The sequence below is a fragment of the Thermobia domestica genome, chromosome 12 (genome assembly GCF_964235325.1).
Source record: "Thermobia domestica chromosome 12, izTheDome1.hap1.1, whole genome shotgun sequence".
Taxonomy (NCBI): domain Eukaryota; kingdom Metazoa; phylum Arthropoda; class Insecta; order Zygentoma; family Lepismatidae; genus Thermobia; species Thermobia domestica.
Window position 1 is genome coordinate 61,097,655 of NC_137465.1, and position 19,895 is coordinate 61,117,549.

The 19,895-nt window shown below is 37.6% G+C and overlaps 2 protein-coding genes across 2 annotated transcripts in view; both read right to left on the reverse strand.

The window, feature by feature from the left end:
• Window positions 1-19,895, reverse strand: part of LOC145666483 (uncharacterized) — a 206,507-nt gene that overhangs the window by 90,212 nt on the left and 96,400 nt on the right. The gene's annotated exons all lie outside the window — the stretch shown is intronic.
• On the reverse strand, window positions 12,322-14,936 carry LOC145666482 (uncharacterized). Its single transcript, XM_081733744.1, has 2 exons — window positions 12,554-14,936; window positions 12,322-12,412 (listed from the first exon to the last, which is right to left on the reverse strand). Exon 1 carries the CDS (start codon window positions 14,804-14,806, stop codon window positions 12,710-12,712), a length of 2,097 nt encoding a protein of 698 aa, XP_081589870.1. The 5' UTR covers window positions 14,807-14,936; the 3' UTR covers window positions 12,322-12,412; window positions 12,554-12,709.

The following is a 19,895-nucleotide window of genomic DNA, read 5'->3' on the forward strand; positions in this document are numbered from 1 at the left end:
TATTATTATTATACTATTGATTTATACAGTATATAACGGTAAAACACGGAAACAAATTTTGAAAACAAATCGATAACTAGCTATATCTAAAGGCACCATATCAATATTTACTTGGCAGGCTATGAGATTATATATATATATATATATATATATATATATATATATATATATATATATATATATATATATTGTCAAGATGCTAGGCTGTGGATTCTCTAAGAGGTCTCGTGATTGCGAAAGGAAAACAAACATTAAGAAGCCTCATTCCGGCGAAATTAAAATACCGCTAATTTTAAATAAATATGTGATATCTTCAAATAGATAAAAGATAATCGAAATGTGGAACAAAAGCGCCCTAGACAATATCATATTACATGAGATACCATTATTACAACTCACTTATCTGCTTTCGATTTGAAGCCATTTTGAAAATCGGCATTCATTTTCGCATTTCTAAACGGCTGAAAACGGAAAGCCACTAGGTGACTTGTGATAACATTACCTCACGCAGGCACGTAGCCAGGATTTCGTGAAGGGGGGTCCGTGACATGAAATACCGTGGTCATCCCAAAAGGGGCTCGATCCTTCTAAACTATTTTACTGGAACATATATTGCTTCGTTTAGCCAGGATTTCGTAACGGGGGGAGGGGGGGGGGAAAGAGAGAGTGACATGAAATTCTGAAGGCACAGGAGCTCGATCAATCTAAACTACTTTACTATCAACATATATTGCGTTGTTAGGACAATAAAATGAGGATATGTTGGCAAGTATTTTAATAACAAACTATGAAGAAATTTCGAGCAAAATAATAATAAAAAAAAGTATTGAAAAAGATTTTACAATATTTACGTCCTTGTCCTGTTTATTCAAATATTACAATTTTCCTTTCGTTATGCCCTCAATTATTATAGAAAGTACATACTCAATACTGCCTTGTAAACTATCTTCTAATATAAATAAAATAAAGAGTTTGTTTGTGTGTTTGTCTGTCTGTGTGCGGCCTGGGGACCAGACGAGTAGACCGAGAGTTATCAAATTTTGGTCAGGGGTATCTTGGCCAAGGGCCCAGATCAAGACGAAGCGTTTTTTAAATTTCAAAACAGAGGGTCTCAGGGGGCGTTTACCGGAATCGGCTTGGGAATCAGACAAATTGACCGAGAGTTACCAAATTTTAGTCACGAATACCTTGGTCCAGGCTCCAGACCAGAGTTAAACGTTTTTGTCAAAATTCGAACCAGGGGGTTTCAGAAGGACGTTTACCGGGACATGTAAAAGTAGTAGAAAATGACCGATATTTATTTATTTATTTAACAACCACCAGATACAGATCAGAGGCCATTTTACACTGGATATCCAACAACATTAACAATGGAAAGGATTTGGGAAGGTATCGGCCAGGGCCTGCTTAGTAGGTACCATCCCGGCATTTGCCTGGTAGGACTGAGGGAAACCCTGGAAAATGTCAGTCAGGATGATCAGCAGCGGGATTCGAAGCCACGACCTCTCGAATGCGAAGCCAACGCTCTACCACTTGAGCTATTAGTGTCAAATTCATATTTTCGCGGTCGTTGAAATCAATGGTGAAACTCGGATCGCATTAACTTCCAAATTCACGATATTCTGCTCCGGGCCGGGGTCACCGGAGGGGGGGTGAGATACCAAGACAGTAATCCAAAATGACCGATATTAGTGTCAAATCCATAGTTTTCGCGGTCGCTGAAATCAATGGTGACATTTCCATTAGCGATGACTTGCAAATTTAGTTACAATTGTATGCGGGCTGAGAGTCAGCGGGGATGGATACCGAGACATGTAAAAAATAGCCCAAAATGACCGATATTAGTATCAAATCCATAGTTTTCGCCGTCGCTGAGATCCATGGTGATACTCCCACAGGCGTTGACTTCCAAATACAACCCCTGTGGCGAAGCATGTGTATGTTTAACTAGTTTTACAATATATACGTTCCTTTCTCTGTTGAATCAAATGCTAACAGAACTTTCTTTCAACATAAATTTTTGTTTTTATTATTCCGTCAATTATTGTCGGTTCCAAATGACAGGTTAAAAGAGCAATAGAAAATTGTCCTTGAAATAACATGTTTGATACTGCAAGGATGCGATGACGAAAAATTATGATTTAAAATATCCACGCTGTTATACAACGGCACTATGCTTTCGAAAGCTTGAAATCTCCCTGACTAGTAGCAGAAATTCTGAGAATTCCATAACTTTTCTTGAAATTTCAAATTCTTTGACTCTTCCAGAATATCTCGCTTATCTCGAAACCATATTCCAAGTAATACAAATCTCCTCATAAGAAAGAGTAAGCAAAAGCTTCCTGTAGTTTTCTTTTTAATTTTTAACGCTGATCCTTCTTTTCGTCATTTCATTTTGTTTTATCCTTCCTTATTTTTTTCATTTCTGGTCTCGAAGGAAGGGGGGTCCGGACCCCCCCTTGGCTACGTGCCTGCCTCACGCAAAATAATATTGTCTAGGGCGCTCTTGTTCCACATTTCAATCATCTTTTATCTATTTGAAGATATCACATAATTACTGTAAAATTAGCGGTATTTTAATTTCGCCCGAATGAGATCTCTTAACCGTTAGTTTATTTCTGCCTCATATTTATAATGGTCATGAGTAGATAAATTTCAGTTTTATATATATATATATATATATATATATATATATATATATATATATATATATATATATATATATATATATATATATATATATATATATATATATATTAATATATCAGGAATTAAATTTTAATGTGATCAGTGGAGGACGCAAGACGGTAGCTTAAATCATGTAATGGATCATAGTATGTTAAAAAATATTAAATAAATACTGTCATTGGAAGTTCTGTCCAGCAGTCTTGGATACACTCCGCGGGAACATTCATCATTTAAAGGCGAATATAGCAGACATATCGATAAGATGGCATCTATATCTCATTCGTGCATTATACGGTTAAAAATATAACTACAAAAATACGCATTTTTAAATAAAAATATTTCACTTTCATGGCGTGTGCTTTCAAGTGGGTGATTTGATAGGGTACAGCCTCATTTTGCCATAAAATTCATGCACGATTAAGCCTCCACCTTGGACACCTCATGAATATAATCGTATGCTGGTATTCGAAGACGATGGAGTAGGGGCATGGGTTTAGAAGTAAATGCAGATAAAACTAAATACATGGAAGTGCGTCGGGACCGGCATACAGCAAATTATGGATGCGTTAAAAAATTAAATAATAGTTTTGATAAAGTGGATAGTTTCAAATATCTAGGATCAATATTAACAGAGGAAAATCATATTCACGAAGAAATTAAATGTCGACTAAAAGCAGGGAATTCGTGCTACTATTCGGTTCAAAATCTCTTGTCGTCGCGAATTCTGTCGAGGAATTTGAAGCTTAAAATATACAAAACGGTAATCATGTCTGTTGTTTTGTATGGATGCGAAACATGGACACTTACTCTGAGGGAAGAGCATAGACTGAAAGTATTTGAGAACAAGATCCTGAGACGAATATTCGGACCCAAGAGGAACGGGAATGGGGAATGGCGGAAACTTCATAACGAGGAACTACATGATTTATATGGTTTACCCAACATTGTCAGGGTCGTGAAGTCTAGGAGGCTTAGGTGGGCGGATCATGCAGCTAGAATGGAAAAAAGTAGAAGCGCTTTCAAAGTCTTGACTGGAAGACCAATCGGAAAACGACCATTAGGAAGACCTAGGCGCAGATGGGAGGACAATATTAAGATGGATCTCGCAGAGATAGGAATACAAAGTAGAAACTGTATGCAGTTAGCTAAGGATAGAAGTCAGTGGAGAGCTTTTGTGAACGCGGCATTGAACCTCCAGGTTCCATAGGCCATAGAGTTAGTTAGTTAGTTAACACGAAGGGCATAATCGCGGGATTTCGTTCCAGTCATCTGGGACAAAATAACCAATGAAGACAAAAACTATTCAATGAACATAATTGATATATAGACATTCAAACGCAGTGAACAAAATGAAATATTTAACGCCCACGTTTACGCCCTTTAGACTAAAAGAAGATGAATGATCATTAAAAGTAATTATGAAAGAACTGGTGGAATGAGAATGTAGGAATAAACGGGATAACATCGAAAAAAAACTCACGGTTACGATGTTGGGCCACCCAAACCCATATGATCTGGAAACGAATCAGGAATCCCTTTCACTATATATGAGCTCCTTACCACTGAGCTACCATGCTCCCCAGACACTCAAACACGCAATTTGGTCCAAGTATGTTACTACATATAATAGCAAACTTCCCCATAATAGATATACAGAAAGAACATTCGAGGAAAACTTATATATCAGAAGGAAATGTATCCTTTACTTTGCTGTTTTAAGTATTCCTATGTCTCATGTTTATATTCGTAAATGAGACACATAGCTGTGTTGCTGCTTTTATGGATAGCACCCTTTAACTTTTAATACCGTATTAAAGCAAAAAACGAAAAATCTTACAGAGTTGGCACGCCTGACTACCTCATTCCTAGATTGACCTGCGCTGCAGCAATTTAGAAGTTGGCACACAGCAGCTTTGGCCAGCCACGCCCCCTTTGAAAAAATCAAAACAGAATTGTTTTTCAAAGAAGTTCGTTCGACTTTAGAATTTATTCCTACGAAAAAAAAAAAGTTCTACGAACTGAAGTCAAGTAGAACTAAGGTATAAGCTTTGTCGCGGTTGTATGATATGCGTTCTCGCTTTTGGTTCAATTACTGCACACGATTCGGACAGTTGACAAAGGATAATTAAAAAGATAAGACAAGAAAGATAGAAAATAAACCATAATACAGAAAAATCGCTGTGCTGAATTACCAAAAAGAAAAAAATAAGACGTGTCCTCATTGAAGATAATATCTTCTATCTCTTTGTGAGTTGAGCAACATAGAAACAATCCTGGCTCCAGAGGAAGTTAATCTACGTAGGAAACCAACTACTGCGTACTAAAATAATTTTACAGTGTTTATATAAAGCAGAAAAATACTCATCCAATAATACCTGTCACTCTTATGGAAATTTATTAAGTTATATAGTCTACTTTTAGTTGCACTTTCTCCCTGTGGGAACACTAGGCAAAAAAAAAAAAAAAAAAAAAAAAGTAAAACCTTTTCCAAGCGAGCCATCCTAAGTGAGGTTTACCTGGTTTTTTTCCTCATTCACACCACGAAAATGCCGGGATGGTATCTAACATATAGGACCCTTTCTTTCCTTTCCGAGGGACGTCATTCCTCATACGTGACGAGCTAACGTGACCATAGATGCCGAAAGCTCAGAAGTCTAATTCCCTTGAATCTTAGTTGCACTTTCGTGCACCTGTGGTAACGTCATTAGGATGGCCTTCATGAAGTCGACCTCGAACTCCACTCAGTTCATTGCTGATGAGGGACCACAAGTATTTTAAGATTCAGGCCAAATGAAGTGGGATGGAGTTAATATACGGCATTCCAGGTAGTAAAGGCGAATTCAACGTGGTTACTTTTTTTTTTTTAATTTACCAAAAGTAATAGTAATAATAACAGATATTTCAAGAGCAGTAATAATAAGTAATCGATAGAAGATCAGTTTGCTGTGTTCGTCTTTACTACCCACAAAGCTTCGTATGTTTGAAAATTGTGAAAATGAAATGAAATCTTTGAGTTTTACGTCCCATGGTTATGCCGGTTTTGAAAATTGTGAATTATACAATATGCACGTTTCTTTTTATAATCCAGATCCCTTCTAAAATCAGTCTCATAAACGTTATAACTTGAGTAACCTAATAAGAATTTGTAATGAAGCTGAGATTTGAGAAATTGAGGGCTAAAAGTGTGACGCATGGGCTTGAAATTGAAAGATGTGAAGAAAATGCTTTAGCTATGCTTCTTATTATGCGTACATACTTTCGAAATAAATTATTTCATTTGGTTTAATTCATTAGTATGTTTGCGGTTTAGACCTTCCTCTGTTGTATGACAACATATCTCAAGAGACATCATAATTATAGTTTATATAATAACAGCAGCTGTCTGAAAGACAGGTAGGACCATTATTACTGTAACACTGCTCTCGTACATAATTCCATTACACTGCGTCCAAATTTTGTATTATTATTATTATTATTATTTATTAGTATTAAGGTAAGTTTTGCTTTCGAATCTAAAAGTATTGCATGTAACAACATATTAAATAGAAGAATATTTCGTCAACGGTCTGTGAATGTTGCTTATTTAATTATAGTTCTTTCCACTCTATTCTGGACTTGTACTCTCAATAATTTCGAAATATTTCAATGTAATTTTCCCACGCTAACGTATCGTTAGAATTCCGAAGTACCTTAGAGAAAATTACAAGTGAAAATGTTCTATTTTTAACAGTGGCTTCAACTACCTTTGATTCATATCAATAATAATAATAAAAGTACAGCCTCATATTATATCCTACATTACCAACATCTATTGATATTCATCATTCTTCAAATTTTGGAAATCTTTTAAGCAAATTCTTATGGAATTTAGTAAAATTTCTTTCCAAGTTTCGACAAAACAACTAGTATTAATAGATTAATTAAGTAACCTGATAGTTAATGTTAAATAGTGTTTCGCTAGTATACGTATATCTGCAGAAAATGTCCTTTGTTATGTTGTCAGTGGTAAATAGCAGAAATACAGTAATTTTTGTCGTTTTTTATTGACAATTCCGTTCACGACAATGCTACCACTTAACGGCAAAGTTACAGGGGAAAAAGTATGTATACAGAATTCATTATTCCAAGTTTCCTCGTAAATTAATAGTGTTTGTGCATTGGATGCGGGAGACTGGGTTCGATTCCTGATGGAAACTCTAATAAGGGTAGGATCAGAGATGTCCAAACTTGTGAAATCCAAGTTCAGTCTCAATAATTGAGATAAAATATCAATAAGTTGGATAGCGCGCATCTACGTGAAATTCATGCAAAATGATCATCTCTGGTTCAGATTCCACGTCAAGCTGTATTCCATGTGTCATACTAGATTCGCTGCTAAAAATGCACGTCAAACTCAAAATGAAATGAAATGAAATCTTTAGTTTTACGTCCCACGGTTATGCCGCTTAGGCTAAAGGAGACGGTGATGATGAGAAATGAATGAAATGGTGGAATGAAGACAGTGGGAGGAAACAGGTAAACCCCGAGAAAACCCACGAGCACGGTGTTTGTCCACCACAAAGTCCACACGGCGCGAGCTGGGATCGAACCAGGGACCCCAAGCACCGGAGGTCAACGCTCTGCCACTGAGCCACCGCGCCCCCATGTAAAACGCAAGTCACAGAATTTATGATGTATATCAGTGCCTCAAATCTTCATTCAACTTTCCTTTGTGTTATTTGTAAAGAACTTCCTCACTTTTTTGTGGGGGTAAAAATCTGTACGCATGCAACAGGAACTCGAGAAGGGTATGCCGTAAAGGTTGAGTCCTCACCTCTGGTATAAACAATTCCCATTTTGATTCCAGAACGCATGTATTTGTAATAACTAATACTGTGGCTAAGTTTTTCCCTAGGTTCTCCAGCTTTCTACCAGTTTATTTTTTCACCAATTTTCTCGTTATATGTTTTCCATTATGTTTTAGCTTATAACATATACCCCTGATATCAGGGCCGGCCCTAGGCAATTTCCCGCCCCATGCAATGGTATCGTTTACCATCTCCATTCTCCAGAAGGAACAAATCTTGAAGACCACGATTTTAAGTATGCTACCCCATCATGAACAACGAAAGGAAAGGAAAACGTACTTGCACTCAGGAAGGCCTAAACACTACAAATACAATCTCGTTGTGTCTGTCTTTCTTTAATCAATTACGTTACTGAAAAATAAAGCAAACACACCTGCAGAGGAAAGATGATAATCCTTTCTTATGGAATTCAGTATCTCAATATATCAGTTTGCAATTCCAGTGCAACTAGCTCTTTTAACCTCATTTCTTGATTTTCCTTCTACATCTGTTATTAAAAAAAAAAAAAAAAAAGTTTCCACCTTCAATGATAAGGAACTTGTTTGTGACAAAGACAAGATTAGTTTTCATATCAAAACTACAGTAACTAACTAAATGGAACAGGTGTTCGCTGCTGTTCGAGAATTGAGTTCTTGTATTTGACAAGAATCAAGCAATTCATGCTGGGATTTGTTTGACCATTTGCTTTAGCACTATCCACGTGACTTACGGGACCTAAGCATGATTTATGAATGTAGTATTTCAATAGAATGTCAGCTTAGTAAATTTAACTACCATCATCATGAAGTCTGTTTCTAACAAGAAATATTTTAAATAATATACTTATGACAGATTTTGCCGTGTTCTCATATTTATCGACAGCCTTTTCATCCGTCAAGTCTCCAAATTACGAAGTGAGCACATTACTATCTCGTCCAATGGAATCAAAAAACAAACAAAAAAAAAAGTTATTGGTATCATTTCTTCAAGAAACCAGAAGTGGCTGCTAGCTAATCATAATCAGTAATTTATTATCTTTTATTTTAGGACAGTACACGGGGTACAAAGAAAAGCGAAGAAATTCCTTGCTAATTTATCTAACAGACAATAGACTCAAACGTGAATTGTATGTTACGGTTTGCGAACAATTACAATCTCCTCCTAATGACAGTACAGAGTAAACATCCACAAGAGTTGATGCACTTCCGTGAAGAATGAAAGTAGATTATTTGTAGTGTCACCACCACTGTCTTTTCCTTGTAATTGTTCCGTTGAACTTCCCACTCTTAGTACAATTACACTAAACATAAAAATAGAAATTCTCACTGTTAAGATTCTATAACCACAAACTATATTCACCGTCCAAATTAAAGCAACATTCACCACGTAATTAGTACACTTTTTACTATCAAGTGATCATTAAATGAACATGTCTTTTTTTCTACGACTACAGGATAGTGCACTTTCGTCTGGACAGCCAGAAATAGAGGAAATGTACGCTGATGAATTACTATTAAGCATGCATCAAAAAACCTAACGGTCGGGGTTTGAATCTGTCGCAGTTGGTGGGTGTACAAATTATCGTGCAAGATCTACAGTGACGGTACAGGCCGTTCCCCACAACACTATTTTGATTTCAAGAGAGCCGGGTTACAGAACTACACACCGGCTCCGGCGTGAAATCATCTGGTTGCCCATACCCCTTCGTAAGCTGTAGGACCAGGAACAATATTTTGATACGAAACCACTGTTCGATATTCAGGACCAAAGTGAAAACATTAATTCTGATTACATTTAAAGCCTTAAAATTTAACACCGTGGAGAATTATCTTCCAACAACTGAATTATTTAAGGTCAGTAGTTTTGCTCTCCTGCACTAGTGTTAGTCACGAGACGAGGCAGCATTTTCGTGACAAGATATAAAAATACAATTATCATCATAAATAAAATGTGAACAAAAGTATGGAACATATTTCCTTCACTTTCCTTAGGCGAAGTCGGCAGGGACCACATATTTTTTCTAGTCCCGGGCCTCCAGATGAGTGATCTGGTCCTGGACGAGACCGAACTCTTCCATAAAGACAAATATACTTTCCGAGAAGAAGTAGTAATGGCCTTACTTTGCCTAACTTTTTGGCCCCTGGGTCCCTGCCTCAGGACCCATGGTCCCTGGCCGGGGTCAATGACCTAGGGGTACCTAGGACCACCCCCCCTAAAATTTGGCAGGGGTACATAGGACCACCCCCCAGGACCCATGGTCCCTGGCCCGTGTCAATGACCTAGGGGTACTTAGGACCACCCCTCTAGATTTTGGCAGGGGTACATAGGACCACCCCTTAAATTTTGGAAATTGCCAAATCTAAAAATTGGGTGTGGTAGCCTAGGACCATAGTATGTACCTCTATCAGTATTGGGTGTCTATGTCGTTCCCTTTTATGAGTAAAAAATTGCCAAAAAAATTCAAATTTCGGAGGTTTTTGACCTAATTTATCCCCTTGGATGAGGTATTATTACCCTATATGGTTATATGGGCGTATACAGGGATTCATTCCCTTTTATAAGACATGGGTATATTAATGCACCCCTTGAAATTTTTGGGAGGAGTACTTTGGCCCACCCCTTCAATTTTGGAAATTGCCCAATTTAAACATTGGGTATTATAGTACAGGACCCTAATATGTATTATGATAAATTTGGGTGGTCCACCTCGTTCCCTTCTAGGGGTACAAAATTGCCAAAATATAAACGTAAGCAATACGTAGTACCACGTGTTTGGTTTTTGGTCGATTTTATCCCCTTTGATGAGGTGTTATTATCCTATATATATAGTTATATGGTCATGTATAGGGGTCCATTACCTTTCATAAGATATGGGTATATTTGTGCACTCCTTTAAAATTTGGGAGGGGTACTTTTGGCCCACCCCTTAAATTTTGGAAATTGCTCATTTTATATATTTGGTATTATAGTACGGGACCCTAACATGTATTATAATAAATTTGGGTGGTCCACTTCGTTCCCTTTTAGGGGTACAAAATTGCCAAATTTTAGTACAACCACGTGTTTGGTTTTTGGTTATTTTATTCCCTTGGATGAGGTCCTATTACCTTATATGGGTGTATACAGGTGTTTATTTTCCTATTGTAAGACGTAGGTACATTTGTGCACCCCGGCAGGGATGCCTTGGCCCACCCCTTAAATTTTTTGGAAATTGCCCAATTTAAACATTTGGTATAATAGTATAGAACCCTAATATAGATCACTATAAATTTTTCGGTGGTCTATCTCGTTCCCCTTTTAGGGGTATAAAACTGCCAAAATATAAACGTAAGCATTACGTTGTACCACGTGTTTGGTTTTTTTGACCTAATTCATTTCCTTGGATGAGATCCTATTACCTTATATGGTTATATGGCCATGTATAGGAGTCCATTCCCTATTATGAAACATAAGTACATATGTGCACCCCCGGGAATGGTACCTTGGCCCGCCCCCTTAAGTTTTAGAAATTGCCAAATCTAAACATTTGGTATCATAGTACTGGACCCTAATATATATTACTACAAAATTTGGGTGGTCCACCTCGTTCCCTTTTAGGGTGCATTTTGTTCCACTTTAGGAGTGAACCTTGCAATCGTTCCGAGTTTGATTCTTGGAAATGTTGAATTTAACGTCCCCGCGAAAACGGTGATAGGACGAAACATGAACTTACTTGACTGAGGATTGAAGCAGTGACCTCATACAGTAGAGACAAGCGCTGAGCCATCGTACACGTGTGTTGATTACTATGCAATAGTCCCGAGTTTGATTCTTGGTGCTAGTTTCAGGAAATGTTAACGTCCCACTTGAAACGATGATGAGAAATGAGAAAACATCATAAACTTACTTGCTTGCGGATTGAAGCAGAGAACTCACATATTTGAGCCACTATGGCCCATTGAGAAGTTCAGTTTTTTGATTACTATGTCATGGTCCCGAGTTCGATTTTTGTGTTAGTTTAAGAAATGTTGAGTTTAACGTCCCCTTGAAACGATGATGAAAAATGATAGGAGGAAACATGAACTTACTTCGTTGTGGATTGAAGCGCTGAGCCGTCGTACTCCATTCAGTGCGAACAGTTTCGCGTATGAAAAGAAGACGAACAGATTATGTTACATTACACATTTCAGTGCGAGCAGTTTATACTAGGTTTATGTTTCATATAGAAAGATAGAAGATCTGTGTTGTCATCTTTTTACTTCGTGTGCAACTTTGACCTTGAAGAAAACCTTGTTGACTCAGTGCTAGCATTGACGTATACACATAATCTTATTGTTTAGTTGGCTGTATTTAGAGATGAATCAGACATGTAAGGTTGTTGGTTCGAATCTAGTTGTGTTCGCTGTAACTCAGGGTCTGAGCGATACTTACCGAAATTTTTCCAGTGTTGCCAACACTATCAGAATGAATCGATTCATTTAGTCGGAGCAGTTTCGTGACGAAAACAGAATTTTGTTTTGCACACAAAAATTTTTTCTGAAACAGAATTTTGTTTGTACATAAAAATTTTTCTGAAACAGTTTTTGTTTTGTACACACAAAAAATTTTCTGAAACAGAATTTTGTTTTCGTACACAAAAAATTTTTCTGAAAACATTTTTTTTCGTACACAAAAATTTTCTGAATCAGTTTTTTTTTTCGTACACAAAAAATTTTCTGAAACAAAAATTTAGTTTGATTTTTTTTTCGCAAAACATTGATTTATTTTACCGGTAAACTGATTCAGAAAAAAGAAACTGAAATCGCAGTACAGGAAATAAAACACAGAATCATGTTTTTGTACATTTATTTTTAGCATGTGAAAATGAATACAGAATTTTTTTTCTTCAAAGGAAGACGTGTCCGTGACGGGTACAAATTCTGTAAAGAGAAAATAAAACATATGAATATACATTGTAATATTTATTTTGTTTCCTGTGAAAGAAGAAAAACAGATTATTAACATCGAACTAACTGATCAAGAGAGAGTGAGGTGAGAAAAGAAACGCAAATGTGACGTACCTGAATTCCTTTTTTTTTCTCCACTGGTTTCTGCAAGGTGATGTCATCTGAGTTTTGTTTCCGCTCGTGCATCGTTGAAGCATGTCCCGTGTTGCGTTGATTCTTTGCCCCGTCTTTGGGAGGTGATGTTGGTGGGATTAGGGGAAAATATGACTGTTATTCTGTTCTGGCTTTTTTATACCCATAGGGCAATGTCTCGTATGTGTCTGGTATTAATCGGCGTTTTTTATAGTTGAAACTGTACTTCTTTTCTTCAGGTTTTGTGACAAGATGATGATCGTGGGTTCTGTAAATTTTGTGCGGCGTGCTAATGGAGATTTTTTCACTCGATTGATTTATGATCATTTGCTCCAGACTATTGAAATTTAACTTTTGACTTGCAGTATAATTGAGTGTGAATCCACGAATTTTGCATACATAACTGGTTGATTTCGTGTCGGGGTTGTAGATTTCCAAGGCGTACTGTTTTGGGCCACCAGACACGAATTTTTTAATGTATGCTTTTGGTCCAATTGATTCAAGTTCATTTGACATTGAACCAAGAAATACTTCTGGTTCTATTGTGGGCTGTGATGGTCGCTGCGTGAATATCACTGAATCTGTATCGAAATATAATACTCTTTCTTGCAGAAGTTCTAAATATTTGTAGAGTTCCAGACGAGCTTGACACGTTGTAAATGCTCCAAGGACAACATTAGCATTGTGATTTTGTACTGGAACATCATCTTCATACTGCCAATAAAGGTATAACATCGAATCGTTAACAGGTAAAATTTGGTTGACTTTTATGTCTGGAGCAGTTAATTTTTGATACAGTTCTTTGGGGTCGTTAATGATGGTCGTTTGGCTGAAATTGTCTCTTATAGCGAGTCGTCCCCAGAAGGCATTCAAACAGAGCTTTGCAAGACTACGACGTGCTGAATTTGTCATTATATTTGCTGCATCTAAAGTTATGCCTTCCCGTTGTTGTACCACTTGGATATACTGCTGCTTTTCTTCTTCGGTGACGCAATTGGCAGGCCAACCAGAAGCTTCCAGCTTAGATTTCAAAAATGTATTAATGTATTCGCTGAATAATCCGCCAGTCTTGGTTTCTGGATCATATACGGTGATGTCGTAATCCCAAATTTCGTAAATTTCAATGACTTGATACCCAAGTTCAATGGCTTTTTGAATTTCATAGGACACCCATGTTCCTGTTAGACTTCGTTCACTGTCCGAATGTGTACATTCAGAATCTTGATTTAATGCTGTGGCACAGGCAGCACAAAGTGGAAACAACAACTTCTTATTTGAACGAAATGGCAGCACTGGATGAAACACATTTCTGCTAGGCAAGATCTTCAACTTGACTAATCCGTTGACATCTTGGATGTCGGGCATTTCTGGATCTCCCTGTAGATATATTCGTGGATGCCCTATTGGATACCGTCCACATTTATTCACATAAGGATACAGGGAGACGATATCCAAGAATTTTATTTCTTCGCCTTCATTTTCATTTGCGACGTGATACAATTTAATGGCATTAACACGGCCACCATAGAAGCTGTCTCTTGGATTTAATGGTGTCTTATTAATATAAGGATGTGTGCTTAAAGAAGAGGCCAATGCTGGATTGGATTTTAACACTTGACGAAATTCACATTCCCACATTTCATGTATTTTATATCCCATGGATCGTAATAATTTCATTTTACGCTGTGTTCTCTCGTAGCGATAGTTCATTGTTTCTTCGGAGTTCTCATAAATGGGCTGATCACGGCCTGTAGGGACACATAGAGGACAGCCGTGGAATCTGCAACCTTCAAATTCATACACGTGTTCCTCTTTAGTGTCAGGATCTTTGTAGTAACCGTCCAGATGAAAACCAGCAACATAAACTTCTTTGCCTTTGGCCGCATGTAGAATTGAATGACCCTCTTTTTCCTCCATGTAGGCAAGCCACTGCAAAGCAATCCGTGACTGATTGTTTCTGTGACGATATCCACGTGCAGGGAGAATGCTAATAGTATTAGGTTTTAAGAAATTTCGTCGAAATACTAAATTGCACGCACTCGCCAAAGTGATAGCCTCCAGGAAAGGATTGACGTGAGTTTCTTGTTCAAAAGTGGTCATGAAAGATATACAAGCCAATCGAAGTACGTTGACGTCCTGGACACAATAGTTTACCAATTCTTCTTGGAAAATAAACGTATCGTTCTGGTGTTCGTTGTACCATGTCATGAATTTCTCTCGTTCATCCACTTTCATTTCATCTGCACCATAATAATGGATGTCCGGTAATTTTCCCACATACGTTTGATTTGCAGCAGTATTAAAAAAGTGTGGAAAATATCCTTTGGTCGCTGGTAAATGAAATGCCTTGGATAATTTACTTAAAGCCATTGGCATGAAATTTAAGGAGTCAATAAACGATAAGTGATTCACTTTCATGCTTAAAATTTTTGCTCCGTTCAAGATCAAAGTAGGTTTCAATTCATGTTCTTCCACTAAAGATTTAAGAATAAAATGACCATCATATCCCTTACAGTTATGTGCCAAAGATACAATAAGTTTGATGTTGGGTCGTGGTTGACGTAAATACGCAAGAAAGGCATTGATCGGATCATCTTGAAAAATATGTTCTCGCTGTCCACAAACTTCACACGGATGATGTATATCCTCATCTTGAACACAGTTGTAACATACTTGTTGGGCCACCAGTAAATTGGGCTTATGAATGAACGTGTCTTCATCGAAGAAAGTATCCTGTGTGGCTTCGATATCATAGAAGACAATCATAGCTTTCTTGGCATGTAACACTGATGGAACTCCAGGTTTTAATTGAGTCGTATCAGGCTTCATGTAGCATTGGTGGGTAGATGTAACGTGTTTATGGCACACATTACAAAAATAATCTGTACAATCATGTTTTCTTTCCCCTGTATGGACAAACGAATAAATGCGTAGACATTTGGCACACTGTTTCACCATCTTGCATATTGGCTGGCCTTTATGATATGGTACAGTTAGATGATTTGTATAACATGTTTCACCATAAAATTCACGATTGCACTCTGGGCACTGCTTCTCCGTATTGGTCTTACTGCATGGCGGTTTCTGCAAACATTTCTCGCACATGGCCGAACAGTTCTTGACGTGTCTATTAAGATGATCATATTTTTTGTGGCATGCAGCACAATAATAGTTGGTAGAGAAAACGGCCGTTAATGACGTGATGATGTCATAATGTGAATTGATGCACATTAAATTGATTGGAATCTTGTCTTCGCCACCCGGTCCTTCATACAGAATATCTTCTCCGGAAAAGCTAGTGTATACGGTAAGTTTATAATTTGTCAAGTAGCGTTGCAATTGTCGTAATTCTTCCACAGATCCCCCATGGTCTAAATTCACTGATGATCTGGACAAAAGTTCATGTACGGCTGGAATAACAACACACTTGCTCTGGTTGTGATATTGTCTGTACAGTTTCTTGTTCGTATCCTTATATTTCTTTAGGCCAATAGCAATCACAATTGCATACGCTAAACATTTCTTGTCGGTGTTTTTTACTCGTAGAATGCCTTTCTTGCACTTTAATAATTCGTCGTTTGATAAAAGACCTCGACGCATCAATCCAAATCCACGGGGCACATCCACATGATGAAAATGGACAATGAACGGTTCGTTCATGAGAAAACTATCGTTACTTTGAAGGATGCGATCAAAGGAAGCCCATAAAGTCTCCAGTGTCAAATTACTTGCATGCCGGAAAGATAGATAAAACGGTTTGTTCTTCTCATCGTGGGATAAAATCGACAATCCAACCATCGATGATTCGTCGACGTTTTCCAATAAGTAATCCAACATCTGTTGAAAGGAGGTCTGAACCCACTCCACAATATCGGTGCCACTGGTCGGAGCATTAATTTGAATTTCCAGCATTCGTCCTTCAAGATTAAAACGCCGATAATGTCTATTGATTTCTCGCAAGACAGTAAAGCCAGAAGTAGCCATATTCAAATAGGGAAAAAAGGTAAGGTAAGCAAAAAAGGAATAGGCAAAGAAAAACAAATATCTAAAACGAAAAGAAAAAAAAAGCACGAATTAAAATTGAATTCAGAGATCACTACATTATCAAAATGACTACACGATCAATCCTAAAAGAATGATCATATCTCAAATAGTTCTACTGTTAAAATTTTTATTGTCGTCATACTGGAAATCAAACGCGGACCAACATCAACATGTAAATGACCTAAGTTTCTGTAGTGATAAAAAGAATGAATGAAATTGTTTTTTCTAACTGTGCTGAAAGAATCATTGTAGTAAGCATTTTTCCTCTGACACTGAACTTTAAAACGTATGACGAACATGAAACGAAAACAAAATCTCATGCGCTTGCTTTTCTCGAGCTAAGGCAAGAAAGACTCGAATTCGTTTCTCGGCGGAAGATCAGATCCCACATTAAACTGTAGGTCCACGTCTCACGTTGTAGGGAACAAATTCGTGCGTAGTTTCTTTGTTTACTATCAGAAACTGAGCTAAGTGGTTAGCGTTACGCACCTCTGGCCCTGGTTCAACACCCAGTATGCGATCAGATTCAACATTAAGCTGTATTCCTAGCCCCCCACTACTGAAGGGACGCTAAAACCAAAATCAACAAATTTCTCGTGCTTACTTCTAATGTGTGGGATGTGGCCCGGGTTCAACACCCAGTATGCGCTCAAATTCAACATTAAGCTGTATTCCTAGCACCCCACTACTGAAGGGACGCTAAACCAAAATCAACAAATTTCTTGTGCTTACTTCTAATGTGTGGGATTCCTAATTCGATCCCCGGTCAAGTTATTCTTCCATTTGCTAAATATTTCGTGTTAAATAAAACAATGATAACAATGTTATCCTCATGCAAAAAACACTCCATTGATGTTAAGAAAACGCAGTCGATACTTACCTCAAATTCAAGGAACGGAATAAAGTCACGCTGTCACTAGAGGTACACCTACGTTCATTCAAGATCTTCGTGGAAGTAGGATTTGAAAATGAAATTAAGAAATTTATTTAGGTCTAAAACGTGTTCAACTATAAAGTGACATCACTATCAGCCAATCAGAAACGAGGAAAATGAATCAATGACATCACGGAGAACCAATGAAAACACAGCTTTCATCATGAGCCGAAACGTGATGTAAGAAGCAATCTGATTGGTTGTGACATTATTCACGTTTTTTCTCCTTACACATCAATCGTTACGACATCTAGTATCGCAATTTTTTGATCATGACATCATACCGTTGACTCGTTAGTTTCTTACGACATTCAAATTAACACATCTAAAATGTGATTCATTTTCCTTAAACTTGATTGAAAAAAATGTAACACTCATCGATATGTTACGAAACTGTCTTTGACATAAATGTAAAGTTGAGCTTTAAAAGTCCGTCAGCTGAGAAAAAAATGCTGATGTAGTAAAAGCAGATTCTGCAATTTCACAATAACAAGCTTCTATGCGTAACAACAAGCAGAAATGTGTAGTAATGTAACATAATCTGTTCATGTTCTTTTCATACGCAAAACTGCTCGCACTGAATGGAGTACGGTGGCTCAGCGTTTTTTTTTCTGATGTGTGAGTTCTCTGCTTCAATCCGCAAGCAAGTAAGTTTATGATGTTTTCTCATTTCTCATCATCGTTTCAAGTGGGACGTTAACATTTCCTGAAACTAGCACCAAGAATCAAACTCGGGACCATTGCATAGTAATCAACACACGTGTACGATGGCTCAGCGCTTGTCTCTACTGTATGAGGTCACTGCTTCAATCCTCAGTCAAGTAAGTTCATGTTTCGTCCTATCACCGTTTTCGCGGGGACGTTAAATTCAACATTTCCAAGAATCAAACTCGGGACGATTGCAAGGTTCACTCCTAAAGCGGAACAAAATGCACCCTAAAAGGGAACGAGGTGGACCACCCAAATTTTGTAGTAATATATATTAGGGTCCAGTACTATGATACCAAATGTTTAAATTTGGCAATTTCTAAAACTTAAGGGGGGCGGGCCAAGGTACCATTCCCGGGGGTGCACATATGTACTTATGTTTCATAATAGGGAATGGACTCCTATACATGGCCATATAACCATATAAGGTAATAGGATCTCATCCAAGGAAATGAATTAGGTCAAAAAAACCAAACACGTGGTACAACGTAATGCTTACGTTTATATTTTGGCAGTTTTATACCCCTAAAAGGGGAACGAGATAGACCACCGAAAAATTTATAGTGATCTATATTAGGGTTCTATACTATTATACCAAATGTTTAAATTGGGCAATTTCCAAAAAATTTAAGGGGTGGGCCAAGGCATCCCTGCCGGGGTGCACAAATGTACCTACGTCTTACAATAGGAAAATAAACACCTGTATACACCCATATAAGGTAATAGGACCTCATCCAAGGGAATAAAATAACCAAAAACCAAACACGTGGTTGTACTAAAATTTGGCAATTTTGTACCCCTAAAAGGGAACGAAGTGGACCACCCAAATTTATTATAATACATGTTAGGGTCCCGTACTATAATACCAAATATATAAAATGAGCAATTTCCAAAATTTAAGGGGTGGGCCAAAAGTACCCCTCCCAAATTTTTAAAGGAGTGCACAAATATACCCATATCTTATGAAAGGTAATGGACCCCTATACATGACCATATAACTATATATATAGGATAATAACACCTCATCAAAGGGGATAAAATCGACCAAAAACCAAACACGTGGTACTACGTATTGCTTACGTTTATATTTTGGCAATTTTGTACCCCTAGAAGGGAACGAGGTGGACCACCCAAATTTATCATAATACATATTAGGGTCCTGTACTATAATACCCAATGTTTAAATTGGGCAATTTCCAAAATTGAAGGGGTGGGCCAAAGTACTCCTCCCAAAAATTTCAAGGGGTGCATTAATATACCCATGTCTTATAAAAGGGAATGAATCCCTGTATACGCCCATATAACCATATAGGGTAATAATACCTCATCCAAGGGGATAAATTAGGTCAAAAACCTCCGAAATTTGAATTTTTTTGGCAATTTTTTACTCATAAAAGGGAACGACATAGACACCCAATACTGATAGAGGTACATACTATGGTCCTAGGCTACCACACCCAATTTTTAGATTTGGCAATTTCCAAAATTTAAGGGGTGGTCCTATGTACCCCTGCCAAAATCTAGAGGGGTGGTCCTAAGTACCCCTAGGTCATTGACACGGGCCAGGGACCATGGGTCCTGGGGGGTGGTCCTATGTACCCCTGCCAAATTTTAGGGGGGGTGGTCCTAGGTACCCCT

Excerpts from the sequence above, each read along its gene's own strand:
- LOC145666482 (XM_081733744.1), bottom strand. The coding sequence starts at position 14,806 with ATGAAAGTGGATGAACGAGAGAAATTCATGACATGGTACAACGAACAC.